The sequence below is a fragment of the Heliangelus exortis genome, chromosome 7, assembly GCF_036169615.1.
Source record: "Heliangelus exortis chromosome 7, bHelExo1.hap1, whole genome shotgun sequence".
Classification (NCBI taxonomy): domain Eukaryota; kingdom Metazoa; phylum Chordata; class Aves; order Apodiformes; family Trochilidae; genus Heliangelus; species Heliangelus exortis.
In genome coordinates, this window is record NC_092428.1 from 2,392,103 (window position 1) to 2,412,971 (window position 20,869).

The 20,869-nt window shown below is 40.1% G+C and overlaps 1 protein-coding gene and 1 long non-coding RNA gene across 8 annotated transcripts in view; one reads left to right on the top strand and one right to left on the bottom strand.

The window, feature by feature from the left end:
- SAMD8 (sterile alpha motif domain containing 8) overlaps positions 1-12,838 on the top strand; it is a 32,951-nt gene extending 20,113 nt beyond the window's left edge. For all 7 annotated transcript variants that reach the window (XM_071748253.1, XM_071748258.1, XM_071748251.1 and 4 more), the window contains 5 exons: positions 1,969-2,576; positions 4,313-4,408; positions 5,089-5,206; positions 6,071-6,221; positions 7,164-12,838. In XM_071748253.1, the coding sequence (XP_071604354.1) occupies positions 1,996-2,576; positions 4,313-4,408; positions 5,089-5,206; positions 6,071-6,221; positions 7,164-7,468 (1,251 nt within the window). In that variant the 5' untranslated portion in view covers positions 1,969-1,995 and the 3' untranslated portion in view covers positions 7,469-12,838. The remainder of the gene's footprint in view (positions 1-1,968; positions 2,577-4,312; positions 4,409-5,088; positions 5,207-6,070; positions 6,222-7,163) is intronic.
- Positions 9,068-20,714, bottom strand: LOC139798130 (uncharacterized). The gene is made up of 2 exons (XR_011726742.1): positions 20,536-20,714; positions 9,068-9,593 (listed from the first exon to the last, which is right to left on the bottom strand). It is a non-coding gene; the product is annotated as an uncharacterized lncRNA (long non-coding RNA).
- Positions 20,715-20,869: the final 155 nt, after the last annotated feature.

A 20,869-nucleotide genomic window follows, 5' to 3' on the forward strand; every position in this document is an offset into this window, starting at 1 on the left:
TATTTGTTTTACTGGAGTCAAGTAAAAATATCTAGTACAAAAAAAAAAAGTCAATTAGCTAACCATTAATTACAAATTACATGTCCTAATTTCTTCTGTTAATAGCTGTGTGAGCAAAGTAGTTGTTACAGTTGTCTTGAGCAAGACTTTCAAAAATAGTAAGGTAGCATAAAAACGAGAACATAGGCTTTAATATGGAGGAGGAAGAGTGTAGTGAATGCAGAGAGTCTAGGAGAGGTTTATGAATATTTTAGCAATGATTTAAATCAAGGTATTAAAATTAATTTGCATATTGACTGTATATGGAGCTTTGAGAAATTAAACCTGTATATTAAGTACATGTTGTTAATATGCAGTCACTTTAATTCTTTTAGAAGGGCAACTTTGATTTGTGTCCTCATTTTTCTTCTGAACTATTTCTTTTGCACTGCTGGGAAATCTCACTGGGCAAAGTCAGTCTTCTCTGATAGAGAATAAAATAGTTTGTGTTCCTGTTAGATGTAAGCTGGAAGAAAAAGTTACATCCAGGAATTATCATGAGAGTGACTTCTAGCACAAGGCACAAGATCTCCTTAAAAAGCAGAAAAGAGATACTGTGCCCCTGAAAATGATGTAAAAGTTGGTGTTGAATATTCATGATGGGTTTGAGTACCTGCTTACTATATACAGAAGCTAAATAATAGATTAAATAGACTGTTTTCTTGCTTTCATTCTGAAGACCCTGAATGATGTATGTGGCACTAGTCTATTGTGCTGTCTTGTCTTTTCTGAGGTTTGGTTGGCATGATTGAAGCCTTCCAGTTAATGAGGCTGTTTTTCCCAAGCACAGAATAGCTGTGGAATTATAGCTGTTTCTTAGATGGTGGCTGTACATAAGCCACCAAGTATAAATTATGCACAAATCCACTCTCTCCTGCTGCAGGTCTTAAATATTGGATAAGCTTTTTACTACTTTTACATCACCAGTAGCCTTTCAAAGCTTTCTCATGTATTCCACATAACATTCTGTGGTTAATTTCTTTCTGGTTGTTGTTCTGGTGACTAAAATGTTGCCAAGATGTCTTACTTTTCCTTCAAGCAATATTCTAGCTTATTCTAAATATTCTAGCAATATTCTAGCAATATTCTAAAAAAACCCCAAAACTGTTATTGAGAAATCTGTATGAAGAGAATACATCTTTTGTGGTTCTGGTGTCTTACCCATCACCACCTGACTTTGGAAGATGCATTGGAATTCAAAGCTAATGCTTAATTTCTATTGTGTTATTCTGAAAGCCACCAGTTTGAAAGGATTCACAGTTCAATAAGCACCTGTTGTAATTACTGAGGTCAAATAAAGATAGAAGCATGGTCTCTGCACAATCAACACACAGCTAAGATGCCTCAGGTCAGTGTTGTTGTAGATACCTTGTCTTAGGTTTGGTTGTGAGGGCTGCAGGGGAACTTTCATGCCACCAAAGCTGCAGGATATATTTTAAGGCAGCAGAATTTATTAGACCTGTATTATTTTCAGCTTTGATTCAGTTTTACATGGTTGCTGGCTATACTTTCCTCCTTAGTTTATGAACTTCAAGCAGTGGAAAAGACTAATGATTAAGCTGGTATTTAAACACAGTAAGCTTTGTTTTTCATTGCCTAGTGTAATTAACAAACTCAGACTTAGATTTTTTTTTTTTTTTTAGCAAAAGAATAAAAGCAGACTGTGGGTGTGTAGGAAGTGCTTTGCTTCAAATTTCTATTTGGGAGCAAGCGAGATAATCTTAATTTAGTTTTGCTTGAATAAAAAACATGTTTCAAAAGCATTTGTGTATTACTTACCTCCTAAATTATACACCTGGTTTTTAGGTGGCTTTTACAAAAAAGAGCCTTTGGCTAATGAAGCACCTAAAATCACAGAAGAGACACTGCCATTGAGTAACCCTCAGTCATTAACACTCAGGTTTTCTCTCTTTCTCCACTGTGTGATAGGTCAGTTTTATTGGTGGGTAGAGAAGGATGATGGCAGGCAACAACCAGCTTTGCATTCGACGTTGGACTACCAAGAACGTGGCCAAGTGGCTGAAGGAAGAAGGTTTCTGTGAATATGTGGATGTTTTGTGCAACAGGCACAGGCTGGATGGGATCACGCTCCTGACCCTCACCGAATATGATCTCCGATCCCCTCCTTTGGAGATCAAAGTCCTGGGGGATATCAAGAGGCTGATGTTGTCCATCCGTAAGCTGCAGAAGCAACACATTGATGTCCTGGAAGAGTTGGGTTACACCAGTGATGGTCACATTGGCACAGTGTGCCCAAATGTTGGTTCACTACAGGGGACAGACTGGTTTTGTAACGGTGAGGTACCTCGGGACTACGATGAGGCAATTACTGACTTGAATGGTGATGAGTGCCAATATGCAAATGGCAAAAACAAACACTCCACCAGAAGGCTGGACCCAGAGTACTGGAAGACAATTTTAAGTTGTGTGTATGTCTTCATAGTGTTTGGCTTCACCTCGTTTGTCATGGTTATAGTACACGAGCGAGTCCCTGACATGCAGACGTATCCACCTCTACCAGACATATTTCTAGACAGGTAAGAAATTTTAAAATAAAGTGGTAAACTTGATGTTTAAAGCATAGGCTGTCTTGTCTTTGTTCTCCAAGTTTCATTTGAAAGATGCCTCTGAAAAATGGTGATTAGTGTGTGGTGAACACTTCTGCAAAGATTGAAATGCACATTGGTTAGAACCAGAGATTTGGTCTCCTCAAGGGGAAATAAATTGAGCTGTTGTTCTAGCCAGTTGATATTTAATTGTACATCTTTAGCTAATCACAAGACAGGAATTAATCCCTTCATTCTAGTGAAAAGAGGGATGGTCAGCTGGCATCAATAAGCAGTCCTGTGGTTTTTTTCTGAAATGCACGTGTTAACATGTCTTAATATAGAAAAACTTTGGATGTGGGAATATTTTGGTCTGCCAGGAAGCAAGGAAATTGAGAGGCAGTAGCCTGTATTTTTGCTGTATTTTGCCCTGTCAACTTGCTGAGATGGCTTAGGGAAACTCTGAAGTAGGCAAAGCAGACCAGCATCTTTTTTAACTGTAGAATATCTGTGTTTAAAAACAATGTTGTAACTTATACAGTGCCTGCTCATTTTAAAAAGAAAATACTCCACTTGAGGCAGAAAAGAGCCACAAGAGTAAAGGTGAAATTCTAGTAGTTGACAAGATTTAATGGGGGATAAATGCTCCCTTTGAGGAAGTGCACTTGCACACAAGAGAACTTTCTGCCTGGAGATTTTTAAAAAGCAAGGTAAACTATTTAAGAGTTCAGCCTCTGTGGTCTCCTTACTGCTGCAAGTAATTTCCATTTTCATTAATGATTTTCATGAAGACAGTAATCTTTTGAGTAAGTGTTAGTAATTCAGAATCCCTCATGATTTTAGATATAAATTTAGATATACCTCAGCAAGAATGGACCACCTTCAGCAGCGTGGAAGAGGGGAGAGAGACTGGGAGTTGTGACATGACAGGATTTGGTTCCCAGGGCACTACCAGAGCATTTAGGGGGCAGGAGAAGTCAGTAAGCAGCAGCTCGCAGAACAATGAGAGGGGATTACTGCAACAGTAGCTTTTGAGCAGTGCTTTGTGTCTGGGGGAACACAAAACTAGGAGGAGCAGCCTCTCCTGAAGTCTCTCTGTCTGTATTTTGGTGAAATTGCAGGGTGGAAATTGCTACTCCTGCCAGGTGTGTGCAAGTCTTAACTCTTTTGACAGACAAGGCTGAAAGCTTTGCACGCAGTGATTATCCTTCAGATCTGACTTAGAAAACAATTTAGGTTTTTCCTAACACTTTTTTTGTGCAGTTCTGTTTCATTACATGTATTCAGGGTTTTAGGCTTTGCAGCACTTCATTAATTGTGTTGACATGGCCTTCTTACAAGCATAAGCAGCATAATTGACATGATGCAAGCTTGTGTCAGAATTAAAAAAAGTTGTTGGGAAACAGTGGCAGAGGAACACATCCTGTTAGCAAATCATGTGGATAAGTTAAGAGAGCCTACTAGAGCTTTTCTTTGACTTGGTGAATTCTGTGTAAATGTGCAGTGAAAATACATTATTAAAAAGTAAATAACGTAATTTAAAATTAACATTCTGTTTAATTCAGTCTACTTCAATAATTTGTGATTGTAATTTCACCTGTTGTCAGGTTAGTGCGAGTTGGTTTTGTAGTTAGAACTCTATAGGCCTTTATTCTCAATATTAAGACTAAAAAAATAATTAAGCCTTTGTATTTTAACTTTCTTCCTTTATCCTTTTTTTTTTTTAGTGTCCCAAGGATACCATGGGCTTTTGCTATGACTGAAGTATGTGGTGTAATTCTTTGCTACATTTGGCTGCTGGTTCTTCTGCTTCACAAACACAGGTACAGTATATGAAATTCAGATTAACTGGTCCTTTGATTCAGAGAAAGGACTTTCACAAGAATTCATGGTGATTGTTTAAGACTCCCCTTCAATGAAAATCTTGCAAGCATCTAATATGTCCCAGTGAAAATGGAATAGGGAAGATTTAATCAAGAATGGGGACTTGTGAGTCTTGCAGGGGAGTAATCTGAATTTATTTTTTAGCTAGATTTGTATGGGATTTCCTTCAGAGCACAAGTATTCCAGTGAGTTGTCAGTACCTACTCTCATACTGTAGAAAATTTGTATATAAGAAAATCTTACAATGAAATTCCATGGGATGAGGAGGGTGCCAGTCTAGCAGCTTGCTGGCACTGAAGAGTAGAAAACCCTTTTGTGTGTGCCTGTGTATTTTAAGTTAAATTGTTAGCAGTTTGCCAACAGAAGGTATGAGTACCCGTGCTAGTGCAAGTGTAGCTAGAGAGAAATGGAGCCCTAGTTTTGGTGACACTGAGCTTGCTCCAGCATCTCCTCATGCTGAGCCACACCTTTACAATGCTCCTTAAAAAAAAGTATTTTTTACTGTGAAACTTGCAGCACTGATGAAGGGCCCTTATGGGATTAAGTTGGGGCATGTGAAGTGTTTTTATCAGGCTTCCTTATAGGATTCTTGCAATCAGATCCTCTGTCCTTTCCCCAGATCTATCCTTCTGAGAAGGCTGTGCAGCCTCATGGGGACAGTGTTCTTGCTACGTTGCATTACAATGTTTGTTACCTCACTCTCTGTGCCAGGCCAGCACTTGCAGTGTACTGGAAAGGTAAAAAAATTAAAATGCTTTACATTCTTTTTCCTGTTTCTTTTTCTTTTTTAATTTATTTTTATTTTTTTAATATTTTGCTTACGATAAAACTAAGGTTGTCACGGCCGTAATGTTAGATGTGTGTTTGTAAGAACAGTGTTGTTTCTGTCCTGCTGCCCTCCATGCCCCTTCATTAATTGCCATGATGCATCCTTAGGGATCTCAGAAGCACTTGTCACTTTGAGGAAGGGTGTTCAGAATATTCTGCAGCTTCAACTGGAGAGAATCCATGAGAGAAGTGTGTGCTTAAGATATTGACTTCATGAAGAAAGGCTGTAAATGGAGTAATCACTTTTTGTGTGAAAACAGCCCTGTTATTATTTCATTATTTCAATATTATTATATTATTTTTCAGATAAGGGATACTCCATAGAATGGGGGTTTTATGCTTTTATCCTAACTTTTAGGATAACTTTTAGGATAACTTTTAGCTAGAAGTGGTTTGAGCTGAGTATATTGGAAGCTTGACAGTCGCACTTTGGATTGAATATGTTCTAAAAAAAAAAAAAAAAGAAAAAAGAAAAAAAAAAAAAAAAAAAAAAAAGTGGTAGATTCTGTGTGTAAATCACTTGGAACAAAATACTTGCTCTAAATTCCAGTATTCATCAGAGGGATGATGAATACAATTAGTCATTGCAGCTACTAATGTGACTCACTGCCACAATAAAATTCAGTGATGTGCTAACTCGCATTTTTATAGGAAACCAAACATGATAAATGGAACTAAACACACATAGTGCTCTGCAGCTAGATTTCAAGGCACTGCTTGGGCAGTGGGGTTGGAACTTAACTTACTAGTGGCTCATATCACTTCTCTTCTAGCTGTATGGCAACGTTTGGGCAAAACTCCAGAGGGCATTTGCAATATGGAGTGGCTTTGGAATGACTCTGACTGGAGTACATACATGTGGAGATTACATGTTCAGTGGCCACACTGTTGTCCTGACCATGCTCAACTTCTTTGTCACAGAATGTAAGTACAGAGTGTCAATATTTACATGTTTTTAAGTGTCCAAGAGTGGGTACTACAAGCTGTCAATCCAGGGTGCCAGAGTGTAAACACCTAAATGTTCTTAAGTGTTAAGAGTATGTGCTGGTTGACCTCCTCGGAAAGTTCAGAGTGTAACATTTAAGTAAACAAATAGAAATTCAGATTGCTGTGCTTTTTTGCAGGTTTGTGACCAGTCACTTGCAGGCAGGAAAGGAGCAGCAGCACCAGGATTAATGGAAGGATGAATAGGGCACATTTGAAAATGTGTGAGACAAGAAAATTCGGGAGGCTTCCTAGCTTGCTACTGGGAGAATACTAGGGAAGATATTTGTGGTGGTGTGTTCCTATGCCCTTCCCTAGCTATTTGCCACTGACTCCTGTCAGGCAAAATGCACAACAAGGTAGCTGTATGTTTAATATAATACATGAAGCCAAAATACCAAACCTTGTAATGATTGAGGATATGTGAAACAAAACTGCTCTTCTGTAAATCCCAAGTGTGAGTTGATGTGTTACATAAGAAGGTACCATAACTGGAGTTCACCTGTGATGGAGTGACAGAGTAGTGTACTCTTTTCCCCTATTACCAGGAAAAGGCATTATTTTAATTAAAAGAAGTGGGTTGAATGAAGGTTTCTGCTTCACATGATCCTAAACCATCTCAGGATGCTCTATTAGTCCAGAAGTGCATAACAGCTGTATGTGTAAATGAGGTAATGAAGTGATAGGTATTTATAATGTGTGTGGTTGTTTTCATTTGATTTATGGGACCTGTAGGTATAAATATTTCCAGATGGAGACAGGAATTTCATCACAGTTTTGGATGAAAAATCTGCATAAAAACTTGCTATGCCCAGGCCTGGATTTTATAGCAACCCTGCTTTCTGAGACATTCAACTTTAGTCACTTTCTCTTTTCTTTTAGATACACCAAGGAGCTGGAACTTCTTGCACACCTTGTCCTGGGTCCTGAACCTCTTTGGAATCTTCTTCATTTTGGCTGCACATGAACATTATTCCATTGATGTCTTCATTGCCTTTTACATCACTACAAGACTCTTCCTGTATTACCACACCCTGGCTAATACTAGAGCGTATCAGCAGAGCAGGAGAGCAAGGATCTGGTTTCCAATGTTTTCTTTTTTTGAATGCAATGTTAATGGGACTGTTCCCAATGAGTATTGCTGGCCCTTTTCAAAGCCTACTATACTGAAAAGATTGATTGGCTGAAGAGTATCTGGGTCAATTCAGATTTTTACAAGAGTGATGACTAAGATCCTAAAAGGCTCGTTGGGGGTGGGGGGGATATAAAGTAACTTTTTTTTTCACTCCATGATCTCCTCCTCCCTGTCTTGGTCCTTAGATTCTTAGCCATAAAATGGGGTTCCCATACTTCACAGGGATGTGATTTGTTTTCTTGTTGCTGAAATGGAAAACAATGCAGGAACTGGTAGAGGCTCCCAGTGAACCACGGATCTGAACCAGAATACTGTTACCTGTGAATGTTTAATTAACTTTAACCTCAAATATCTGCTTGTACTGAACATAACATACCCTTTACAGGTACCTGACATGCCAGCCTTTACATATACTGACTAAAAAAAAAATGAGAAGACTTGCTTTTAAAAGAACCATAAATGTAATTTTCAAAACAAACTCTGTGTACTTAAAGAATGAGGAGCACTGTGTCATAATAAGGAGAGCACTATAGTTCTTTGCTAAAAGAGTCTCCTAACTGTTAAATAACAAGTCTTAAAGTATAATGGACAGTATATATGGTCTGCATACCAGTTGCCAAAAATGAAAGTCTGCCTTGTGGCTATGCAGTGATGATAGTTTACGGTTTTCTTTCTTTTTCCTTTTTTTTTTTTTTCATTTTCCTAGAATGAGAGCTTATTTAGTCTAGTCTGTCAGTTGTCTGTATGGTTATTCTAGCACTTGGGAGGTTTTCCCTTTTGTTTTTAAGGAAATGGGTTAAAGTAAGTGTTGCATCCACTGAAAGTAAAAGTTAATTTGGCTTTAGTGACCTTAAAGCCACAAAATAACTTTTGTGTGGTTTTAATTGCTTTATACCCAAACCTATGCATGCTTTTTAGGAGCAGCTCTTTAACATTGGGAATCCAAAGCATTTAATTTCATAGATCTTACTGTCCCATAGATGGATGGGAAAAATGCATGTAGTACCTCCTTCAGGAAAAGTAATAGTAGTGAGTATTGGAAATAGTGCTCATATTGATGTATGTTTTAGCACTCTGGTGTCAACAATATGGTGAATTTCTCTGGATATATATACACAGTATATTTGTTTATATATAGACATAAACACAGGCAGTGTATGTTCTACTAATAAGAAAAGAGATGTTCTTAATTTAAGTTACTCGTATAAAAGTACCTTAAAAAAAATGTTTAACAAACCAACCAAACAAAAACCAACCCAGAACCAAACACCCCCAAAAATCTCCAACCAACACTCCCAAGTCCAAAACGTGTAAGCAAGGGTCACACAGCTGGTTTGGAAGGGGGCAGTACTAACCTTGGCTGTAGAGACTTGGAATTAGATGTATGCTAAATGAAAACTGACAGGGAAAAGGTGCAAAACATAAGAATGGTGTTGACCTTTCAGTGTGGTTATTGCCATTTCAGAGTAGTGCAAAAGGTATGTGCAAGTCAGCCTTGGAAAGTTACACCAAGCAATTCCAGCTTGGTACAAGCTGACTTCATGGCCACACAGTGTACTTCTGTTTGCATGGAATTTTGCAAGACAGTTTTGTATTTGGAGGCTTGTGACCTGCTGTGGGCTCTTCCTGGCTGTGTTGTGTTCCTTTTGTAAACCTGGGATTGTATTAACTTGACTGTCTTCCACTCCTGGCAGTGTATTTCTTCTGTAACTTAATATAGCTCCTGTTCCACAGGGGAATTGTGCATCTTGGAGTATCTCTGCCAGCTGTATTGAGCACACATAGATTGTACTGTTCTGCAGGCTTTTATATTTGTAACATTCCAATTTTTAGCAGAATTGCAGGTATAATAATTACTGTTCAATCAGCCATAGCCCAGTGGCTCTTGCCATCCAAACTGGGGGATTCTACACTTCAGAAAAAATTGAGAACTTATTGTGGAAGACTTAAAAACTTTTCATTTGCTGTTCTTACCTTTCTGATTTCTGAAAGGCAGTTTGAACATTCCTCTTGAGACTGTATAGTCACTGCTAAATTATATTTGCCTTTGCAATGCACACAGTTATGAATGCTGCTTTTTAAACTCTAGGAAAGTGTCTCTCCTGAGGCTGTGCAGGGTTGTATTCTCAGTTATAAGGTGTGGATAGGTATGGAATTAAACTGCAGAGCTGTTGATTCTGAAAAACAAAAAAACCCAACCATGTCAGGGTTATTTGGCATAGGTGTGTCTAAACTGAAAAATTATTTTGCAACTTAGACATGTAGGAGAATTTTCAGGTACAGCGCAGTGTAACAATGTTTACATAAAGTGAAGCTATCATTTCAATACTGCTTTTTACAAAAAAAAAAAAAAAAATGAAGTTCATATACTTTGAAACACAAGGCTTCTCTCTGTGTTCTCATTTAATTTTTCAAATTTTCTTCTGTTAAGTAAATCCATGTCTTAAATCAGCATTGCCTACCAGTGGTTTTTAAAGGTTATGATTTCTTTTGTGCTGTTTCCCTTGATGTTAAATGGCTGAGTCTTAAGATATGTAACATACAGAGACTGGTTTTGTGAGCACTGAAGTGGGTTGAAACACAGGCAGGATAATTGTCCTCTCCTGTTTTGGAAGTTTATTTGTCAGTATATAATCATGTAAGAGGAAAGCTTGGAATGGAGAGGAGACAGAAAACTCTGATCTCATGCAAAAGAGCACAGGTCAGGTTGTGAGGTTTGGTGATGCAAAACTTCATTGGTAATTAGATGGAAACAAGCTGGATGGAGCTGTCAGGCTGACAGTTCTGCACCTCCTTTTGAAAGACTCAGTGTTTTAAAAGCATTTTGCTGCTGCTCTGCTGCTGACAAGCACTGTTAAGGAAAGGCAGCAGAGCATGGCCAGACCTTGGGATTTAATGCTAAGTATGTTCAGGGTTCTCCTTCTCCTTTATGTTCATCATCAGTCAGTTGTCTTCTTGTCATTGCTGCATTTATTTTGTGCAAAGTCATCTTCTGTGGTCTGTAGGAGCACACCTGTAACCTGAATCCCAGCTAGTAAATGAATGATTGCTTTATGTCAGCAAGTGTCTAACAACATTAGTGCTACAAATCCACAAACTCAGCAGGCAGAAAAGTCTTAACTGAGTAATTCCAGATCTACAAAAGAAGGGGAGGTTCACAGTGTTTTGGTAGCTTAGTAAATCTGGTAATATTTGAGTCTTGACAACATTCTTGAGCTCTTCCTTGGTATTATCACTTTGTGGATATGTATGCAAATACCTCAAAGTTATATTCCCCCCCCCTTTTTTTTAAATTTCATTTTTTTTAATTGTATTTTATGACACAGCTTCTTGAAATAACTTTCCTAAACTTTTCCCCTTTAATTTTTCCTCTCTAGAAGATCCCTTAAACCAGTGGGTTTACGACATTACATCTGCATGCAGGGATTAGACTTTGAGTTTTTTAGCAAATTCTGACTACACTGACAGAAGCTTATGGGAGGATCTTTAAGCAAGGTTCCTCCAAGTGTTCTTGAATAATTTCCATATACATTAATTATCTTCATATCTTCTGACAGACTAGATAACACTTAGACAAAGTGTTGGTACAGAAATGTAGATAGGCCTGAAGTATTTAAATGTCCAAGACTAGCAAGAATTGGATCCTGTAAGTACACTGCTTGTCGTGAAACAAAAAATATGTTGAACCTCAAGCATATTACTAAATACTCAACTTCAGTGAGCATTACCATTTCAGTTTAAGTATTTTCTTGGAGAAGGCCAAATACATATGCTGTGTGTGGTAAACTGCTGCAGTAATTGGAATAGGTAATGTCTCTTTTTTTTTCCCTGATTTCCTTCCCCCTCTCCCCCAGTCTACTATAGAACAAAACATTTCAGTAGAATTTCAAATAAATTACTGCTTAACTGAGCTCTGAGAAAATACATCTGAAAAAAGATTCAAAATAAAACCTTCATAGTTAGCTGCTTTAAGAAGCAAGAGTCAGATAAATTATTTGGAAAAAAAATTATTTTTTTATGTGGGCATATTAAATAAGATTTAGAAGTATTGAAACCCTTCACTGAGGATAAAAGCACACGTTTCTATAATCTTATTTTCTGTACAGCTGTGTCTCATGTAGTGTCAAGAAGAATATTGAAAGGGAAGAGGGAGGGGTTGAACTCAGACACCAGCACAAGGCTTTTGCAACACTTCCTAAATACCTGCTTGGTTTTTTTAAGAAGTGCTTGCATACTTCAGTGCTGTTCATTGCTGTTTAGCTAGTTTGCTGATGTGTGAAAGTCCACACCAGGCACCAAAATTACTGTGGAACTGAGTCTTAATGATTGAATTTGCATTTGAAGACATAGCATGTGTCTTAGGGGGGAAAAAAAAAAAGAAAGTAGCTTTTGTGGGCCTCTAGTATAGCAAAAGTAACCTGTAACAACTATGATAGTTTTTCATCCTGACCATGTGGTTTCTACTGAGCATTTTGGTAGAATTTGCAGTAATTTACAGACAATAATGATTTTTTTCTGGGTTTTTTCTTGAATAATCTAGGATACTTTTGTAGAAAATTGACCCCTAACTACAGAAACCATCATGGTCTTGACAAGATGCAAGTACATTTGGCAAGCTTCTGAGCAAGGAGCCAGCTTGCCCTCTGAACTGTTTTGTACATTTAGACTTTATCATTCAAGGGTTAATTGATAAGACTGCTGATGATTTGTACAGATCACTCTTTCTGATGTATCTTTGACATTGTCACTATTCTAATTGAAACAGTATTTCTGGGGAAAAAAAAAAAAGTCCTTTGGGGTGAACCTACTGATGGCTTGCTCATCAGATGAAGAAAACCAACATAAAACCCCTCACAACTCCTCAGACACTGTTGTGAACACTAAACTTTCCATACAGCAGTATCCTGCCTACTTACCATTTGTATCTTAAGAAATTTGCAGTGAGTGTTATGTACATAATTCATTGACATGCACATTTTTGAAGCCAGTTTGTAATAGATGTGTGAGAACTTAAGATGGTAAATGTGGAGCACAATAACCTGATGTATTAGACCAGTGACTGCTTAGTTAGAAAGACATAACTGTAAAACTTAATTTTGCTCTTCCAATTCAGTCTTGTCAAATGCAAGGAATTTTTCCAATGTGACAAACAACAAGCTGCATTTTACATGGTACTTAACATAATAAGGGTGTAAAAACACAGCTTTTTCACACTGAACAGCTACTCCAGCATTTGTTCTGACAGAGAAAATAGTGTTACCTAGTGGCTAAAAGGTATGCCAGGAAAGGTTAAAGTGAGTACTGTAAATAAGTAAATATTGTTTTGATTCTAAACTCAGATTGAATTAATATATTGTTTTATATCTTTGTTGTATGAAAACATATTTAAAAGTACTAAAATAAAATATTTGAAGGTGACAAACATTTGATTTTCTTTATATGTAAAATGACGTCAGGGTTTTGTGGTGTTTTTTTTGGTTTTTTTTTTTTTTTTTGCAAAGGTAAATTAAGACTTCTGTATCCTAATGGCACTTTTAAAGATATTCCTTTGTTGGTTGGGTTTTTTTTAATAGTGGTGGGAAGGTTTTAATACTGAACAACCACACCACAATAACCTGATACAGCTAGTGTTTACACATGTATAAAAACTTAGGCACCACAACCACTGCTCTGAGCATGTTCCTGCCAGAAATAAGGTGCACGAGGTTCTCCTCACCCTGCTGTGCTCCAAGGTAAGCCCAAGCTGTGCTCAGTTTTGAGGTGGAAAGCCAAGCAGAGCAGGTTTTGCCTGAGGTGCAGAGTTACAGCAGCACAGGGCTCAAAGGGGCCTCTGGAAGCACACTGGAATTGTTTGCAAAAAGTGGGAGTTTGACCTAGGAACAAGAGACAAAGTTAAGGAAAGGAGAGGCAAGAAAACCCAAAGCACTCACTCCAGCTTCTGTAAAACCACAAATGTTATTTTACACCAGATGAGGCCAAACTAAATTGTAGCTGGTGCCCAAATCAGGCCTTAAGATTCCTGCAGCCCTGATTTTGCTTCTTGCTTGTTTTCAGTCTATTTTAGCGAGCTCTGCCTTCTCTTGCAGGATACTAACTTGACCCTGAGGGATGTCACCTCAGTTGGCAGTGCCCAGATGGACTCTGCAAGGTGGGTGTCCCTGCTCCCCACCCCAGGATAGAACAAGTGCTCCAGTGTGTTAGAATAGGAGTTTCTTGCTGTGTTTCTCAAGAGGAAAGTGGAGTTTGTTAGCCAAATGCTTTCATGGGAGTGCCAGAAAGTGACTCAACCTGTGAGCAACAGGGGGTTGTGGTGTACTCAGCTGAAGGCTCTACCTCTTTTTCTGCCCAGTCTACTAAAAATAGTCCCCCCAGCTAATGCTGAGGGATATAGCAGCCCCTCATGTGACAATCACAAGCCATCAACCTACAAATACCTAGAAAACTGTTTGCTTTACTGCAGGCTGCATTTAATAAGCCAGAGCAGGCAGCAGAGAAGAGGGAGAGTGGTTTGCCATGGGCTCTGCTAAATGTGGCTCTTGCCGAAGGCCTCGGGCTGTTCCCTTGAGAGCCCCTTCCCAAAGGTTCCCTGCTGTTGAGTTGTGGTTTTCTCTGAACCAGGCTGCTTCTCCAAGCTGTGAGTTGCAGTGGTGGAAAATCAGGGCTTTAACAGAAGGCTGGAGACTGCTTCTGGCCAGCTGGGAACAAAGGGAGACTTCATGGGTGCCACCTCTATCCCAGTGCTGCTCGGGACTCTGATTGTCAAAGTGGGGCCAAGGTGGTGTGATGGTGTTTACATGCTGTGTGTGTGCACTGGCATGGGGTTGGGGTTTACGTGCCAGGATTAACTTATTTTATTCCAGGAATAGACAGAGTTACAGCAGCAGTTAAATCTGTAGTCAGGCTCCTACTCAGGCCTTCTCTCTGCTATGTCCAAATGCATCTGAGTTCCCTTGAAGCCTGTGCTAGCTGCTGTGGTTGATGGATGGTTCACAACTTGTGTTCTTTTCACTCTGGCTTCTGAGTGGGGATGCAGACTACACTCTGATGGCTACTGACTTGACTTGCCACATGCTATTTATATGCACAAGTGCCCCTTCCCCTTTTCCTGCAGCATGGTTGAACTGGCAGGAATGACAACCCAGTCCAGATCACGGAAGCTCCAAAGGAAGTCACAGGATCTTCCCTCCTGGCACCCTGTGTGGTGAGTACATTATCCAGGAGAAGACAGTAGCCTGAGCTTCTCTTTGCCTACCTGGTGTACATGTTTACATCCCATCTGGGTGTTCAGTGACTACTAATTAAGTATTAATAAATGCTGCCACATCAGGCACAGGAAGAGTTTATGCCCAGGATTGCACAAAGACTCCAAGACAACTGGCTCAGCTCTTTGACTCCTTCTTGAGAAATCCCCCACATGAGACTAAACACATAGGTGTTTTTCAATATCATTCTTTGTTTCAGCTCTTCAGGTGGAGCACTTGTCTCCAGCTGTGTAAGAGATGGGAATTCAAATCCAGTTGGATCTTGGGGCAGTGTAGGTGGTTGGGATGCATATTCCTGGTGTCCCAAACTCCAATCTAACAGTGTAAGAACTGTGAGAATTAATCCTGAGAGAAGTAAGGAAGATGCTGGCTTAGGAAGGAAGCTATCTTGCCTCCCTTGGTTAAAAAAAAAAAAAGAGCTTAATGAGAGTGCACTGGTAGACAAATAAACCCATGAATATTTCGGAGGGCATTCATCAGAAGTGGAATAAAAGTAGTTTGGGTTCCTTAATTGAATGTGCTGACTTTCTTACATGTTTAATTGTAATGTTGAGTGCAATGTAATGTTCTTGAAAAATGTTCTCCTTTGTTAGGTTACTTAATGGAATTTAGTTTTGTCCACAGATTCCTGTTCATTAGTGTTCCCAAATGCAGGGAAGAAAGAGCTGAAGTTGACTTGAATTCACATCCATATTTTCTTGATTCCTTTTCTTCCCTTTTTTCTCCTCAACCACAGAACTCTTAAAAAGCTGATGCCACATGATCCATCTTCTAAGATGATCCCTCTAATACTGTCTTGTCAGATCTCTGCTAGGCCTGAACTAGCTACAAACACAGGCAGGGGGACCAAGTACTAGCACCCCATTTAGATGTAAAAACTGAGGATGTGGTGTGGCTGACAAGACTGCTCAGTCTTCCAGGAGGAAGCTGTGGGGAACCTCATAACAACAAACTGAGAATCATGCTCTCTTTTAGGTTGAAAATCCCTTCTGGCACAAGCCTTGTATGCTGCAACATCCTTTTTTTCTGCTTGAGGATGCAACATCCTTTTTTTCTGCTTGAGGATAGGCCAAAGGTGAAAGGTTTTTGGAAGGCCTTTTCTTCTGCCAGAAGTGATTAATGGGAAGCAGCCAGGCAGCAGATTGGAGTAACAGCTGGTGTGCCAGGATCCTGCCAAAAGATGTATGATTGTGCATGAAGATTGTGAGCACTGGCTTTTGTCACTTGAACATCTGTATCCTGCTTGGAGCACGTTGGAAATTCATCCTCCTGGAAAATGGAAGCACAGAAGTAGACCCAGGCACGCCAAAGAGTGCATTGGGCTTTGTCAGACAAACCTATCATACTTCATCTGGCTCCTCTGGAAGCTTATTTAAAACAGCTGAGGTATCTTTGAATCACAGTCTCCTACATAAAAATTCTCTCAGCAGTAAGAAATCAGAAATGAAGTCAAAGAAAGAAACACTATGCCAGTGAAACCGACTGCACGTGCCTGCAATGAGCAGCTGATAAAAATTATGCAAAAAAAATAAAGAGAAAACCAACATGTACACAACTGTTCCTTGTCCCATACATCCAGCACTCTGCACAAGCCAGATCCCAAAAACCTCAAGAGCTGGTGGCAGTGCCAGTCATAGAAGCTTCTAGAAGGCAAGGCTGTGTATTGATTGGCATCTTGCACACTGCAGAGAAAAGGAAGGGGGGCAGATGCATCAAGAAAGCACCCAGAGCATCACTTCACACTTTTAACTGCAGCCTGTGTCAGAAGAAAGCTGCCAAGGACATTGAAAATGATGCTGGGAGCAGGAAAACCTGGAGACAGAATGTGTCCCTCATGGGAGAGACCACAGCTCAGCTGAGACCTCTCAGGATGGGGTGGAGAATGTGACCCACTTTGTATTTCACCCTTGGTGCAGTTAATCTCCTGCTGTGGTGCTGTCCCAGTGTTAACAACCATATAATGGCACAAAATTCTGAAGTTCATCTGTCACTGGCTCAAGCCATCCTGGACTGTGCTGGTGGGTATACAGCCTGCAACTGCAGTTTCATTAATGCCTTTAAACGTGGAGGATTTTTATCTGTTTAGTTTTTTTAGCAATACCTTACTCATCTTTCCATTACATGCTCTGTTAGTTTTCAAGCTGGGTGTGCATTTTTTATAATGTGAGACTAAAAAAAAAAAAAAAAAAAAAAAAAAAAAAAGTGTAGTTATGTAATGGTTGGAAAGCAGGACAGCTTTTTTTTCCCAACATTCACTCTGTGCTAGGCTCTACAAAAGAGGTCAATATCATTACTCCCTTTGTAGAAGGGCAAAGTGTCTTAAAGAGAAGTGAAATTAATTGCTGCAGGTAAGTCAGTAGAGCCCTGATTTTTTTCATTCTTTTCAACAGGCACCTTTGCTCTTGTTCCTGTCACAGTTCATTATTCCCTTAGGTTAGTACTTTTTTTGTGATTCTGTCTGTCTTGCCTTTTGTTCCTGTACCCTCTTCTGTTCTCAGGAGGTATTTGGTGTTCTTAAGCTCCTGAATGGTTATCTGTAGGGACTTTCTGTTCTGCTTAGAGTCACAAGGAGGTTTACCAGACAGAGCTGAAATCATGTAAGCAAGCTCATCCCACTTCTTCAGCTGTGGGATCAAGTATGCACAGCTGCTCCTGGGGGATGGCTTAGACAAATTAAATGCAGAGATGAAGCCTGCTCCATCAATACACCCTCTGGAGAAACTGATTGTCAAATCATACCATGGGAGATCCTTCTGAAGTTTATAGACTGGATGGGTGAGTTTTGCTAGACAGCAAAAGGGCAGTCTTTCCATGTGATGTCTGAAATACCTGTTTCATTGCAATTAAACCATTTTAAGAATTGTTTCTATTGGGAAGCAGCATTTTTCCCTTATAAAGCAGTGAAAATTTTACTCAAACCTTTCAAAAAACCATTCAGGCTGATACAAATTTCTGGACTAGAATCTCCACTCAAAAAAGTTAAGTCAATGAAAAAAATGTATTACTAAAATATGACATTTTACTGAAGGTTGTTAAGCAAGCCTGATTATAAGAATCACTGCTCTGAGACCTGCACTGAGCACCTGGCAACTAACTAGAACATGATTGTACTTATACATAGTTAAATTTCTGTGAAAGAGGAAAAATCTGCCATAGAGAGATTTTAGATTACCCTGCAGGTCTTGAATGTGAGTGTTTTAATGTCTTAGATTCAGACAAAAATGCAAACCCCTGGAGGACTGGAGAATTCACTTATGTTGGCAAGACTTGCTCACCTCACACATGCCCCTGCCATGTGAGGGTGTGGTCTACACAGTTTTCCAAGGAAATCATGGAGATGGAAAAGGTAATTTGTTTGCTACTTTTTTACTTGTTAGCAGGAGAGCTGTCAAAGTAGACCTGTAGATAAATCACTTCTTGTAGGTTTTATAACAGGTTTGTCCTATCAAGATAAGCTTCTCCTCCCAGATACCCAGCTGTGTCAGATTGCTCTGGTGAAACTCGAGCTCTCCACAATCAGGTTTAGGTCAACTCTGTGGCTGTTTCCCCATGGGATTTGCTGCTGGCTGGTGCCAGGACCTACAACCAGCACTGGTGTAATACAGGTTGTCAGTTTGCTTTTACAAATGGTGGCAGAATCCCCCCCCCCCTCGTCTCCCATTTTTTTCCCATTCTCTCCTTTTGTGAAACTTCGGGCTCTATCTCAGCATCTGCTTTCCCTCCTACAACCTGACCTGGATGTGCTCAGCCAGCCAGGAAAGCCTGCCCTCCACTGCCTGTGCTCCTGAAAGGCAGCAGCCAGGGAATTAGCTGTTCAATGAAATACCGTGACTGCTGGGGTGGAAGAACAGAGCAGGAGTGTACAGCAGGCACTGCATTCCTATGGGATAAATTTATCCCTAAAGGATAAAGCTGAGACCACCCCACGCTCTTTGAGGGTGGGTGATGGCTGGGCCTGAGCTCACTCAGGGGTTGCTGGCACCACATCCACCCAGAGCAGCTCAACACTGCACCCAGAACCAAAACGTGTCCTGCCTTGTCCTGTCCCTCGGCACCACCGATCCACCCCGAACGCATCTGCGTCCAGAAATCTGCTTTTTCTACTCGTCTAAAGACCCGAGTCCCACAGGGCAGCCCTGTGACAAGCTTTACCAGCTCAGGGTGGGCCAACTCTGGGAGCCAAGAAACGCATCATAGTCAGACCTCAGCCAGCTCCTCCCCGCCTGCGGCTTCCTCGAAGTTTGAGGCTATTTGGGGCAGGAGCTCAGGTTACAGCAGCCTGAAACCCCTGCAGCTTGGCCGTGGCAAACAGCTCCCCTCCAGCTTGCTATGCTTGTAAAGCCTGCTACAAACAGGCACCGTAGGAAGGAAGAGAGGTGACCTTAAGAGAGGTTTTCATTCCGGGGAGAAATTGACTGAAGTGCAGGTTGGAATGACGGCAGATATTATTAAGATTTTTTTTTTTATTATTTTAGTTGTTGCTGAAGAATAAAACTTGGTCCTTCAGTCATCAAATAGCCAACAACATGAGCTGCAGTGGAAAAGCAGCCCACGCCGAGTGAGCACCCTTGCACGGGAGGTGTGTGCACTGAAGGGCGTGAGGGGAGCCTCATTTAGAATTTAACTAACAGGGTAAGCATTTTAACATTCCATTTAGCACTTCTTGTTCATTCAAGCTAAAGAAATAACTATGTGCTTACATCTACCAATCACGAAGTGTACTCAGACTCTCAAGTAGATGCCAGCAGTCTAAACACACTCCCCTCATTCTCTTCTCCTTTGCCCTGCAAAGACTTAAATTAACATTGTGGTTTTACCCTAACATTTCACTGCTTTAGCTAAGGAAACACATATTATCACCCCGAGTCATCTCTTGGCTGACAGCTACTTGTTTACTGAACCTCTCAGCCTGTCACTACAGAAACCTGGGACATCAGTGCCAGGGAGTTTGTGTGCTTTTGTCTCAGATTATGTCTCTGCTTTGGCTGACATAGCAAGTGATTCATGCTTTTTGTTTTGTTTTTTTTTTTTTTTTCCTCAGGGTGGGGCAGTAGTTACTTTCCCGGATTGCTAAAAATAAAGCTGAACCATCACTGAAATCTTCATCTTTAAAAGACCAAAAAAAAAAAAAAACCAAAAAAGGCAAAAATGTCTCATGTAAGCAACTGAACTTTTACTCAGGATATGGGTATGAATTATATATGCCTATCTTTAAATAATGAACAACTTATGCCACAATCTATTTTTACTTAATCAGACCTCTATTTATTGCTAATGTATGTTCCCCTGCACAATAAGATTTATTGGTTTTCTTTTCCTACTGCTATTAATTCTCTCAGCATGTGGTTTTCCTTCTTGATTCCTCAATACATCTCCCTCTGCCAAGCTGTCTTATTTTAAAAATATAAAAATGAAATGCATTAACCTGTTGGGTCCTGTCATGTGGAAGTGTTGGACTTGGACAAAAAATTAAAATAAAAAAAATTAGTTGCTTACCTTTTGATATAAGTAGCAGGTGCTGACTGGCATTATGTTGGGCCTTGCTGCTAGTCTGGTCTCTTTTTAATAACCTGGAAAATTACTGTTGTACCACATGTTTTTGTAAGGTGGTGGTGTTGGATGATGATATTTTTCATAGTATGTGAATATAGCTTGTACTGGAAAATAATTTTTACTTTCTTGAGGAATTACTGTCTTGTGGTTTAAGTAAGCAGGGGAGAACTAGAAATTGCAGAAATGCCAGTCCTGCAGTTCCTTGGCCTAGCAATGGTCTGCACTGGTGATGGATTTCCCCTGTCAGCTCGTGCAATGAGTGCTGCACAACAGTCACTTGCCTGTTTTCTCCAAGAGGACTTACTTGTGATCAGCCCAGAACCATCTGAGAAAGCTTTCTGAGGATTATTGCCTCTCTTGACCTGAGGTATGCTGCCTTCTGTTATGGCTGTGTGGGGGTCTTCTGGTGGGGGGTGACTGGAAGACAAAAAAATAGAGCTTAGGCAATTGGAGAGACTGTGACACCCATCTGGAGGAGGCAGCAAACCTTGTGAGATGGAGTACAAGCTGTCAGATAACATACCCTGTGAGATATCCCACAAGCTGTGGGGTAGCCCTGCTGCAGGATTGGGTTTTTGGGGTAGGAAGAGGCAAGCACGTTAGGTGTGCTGTCTTCAGGGGGCTTCAGGGTTGTGGGA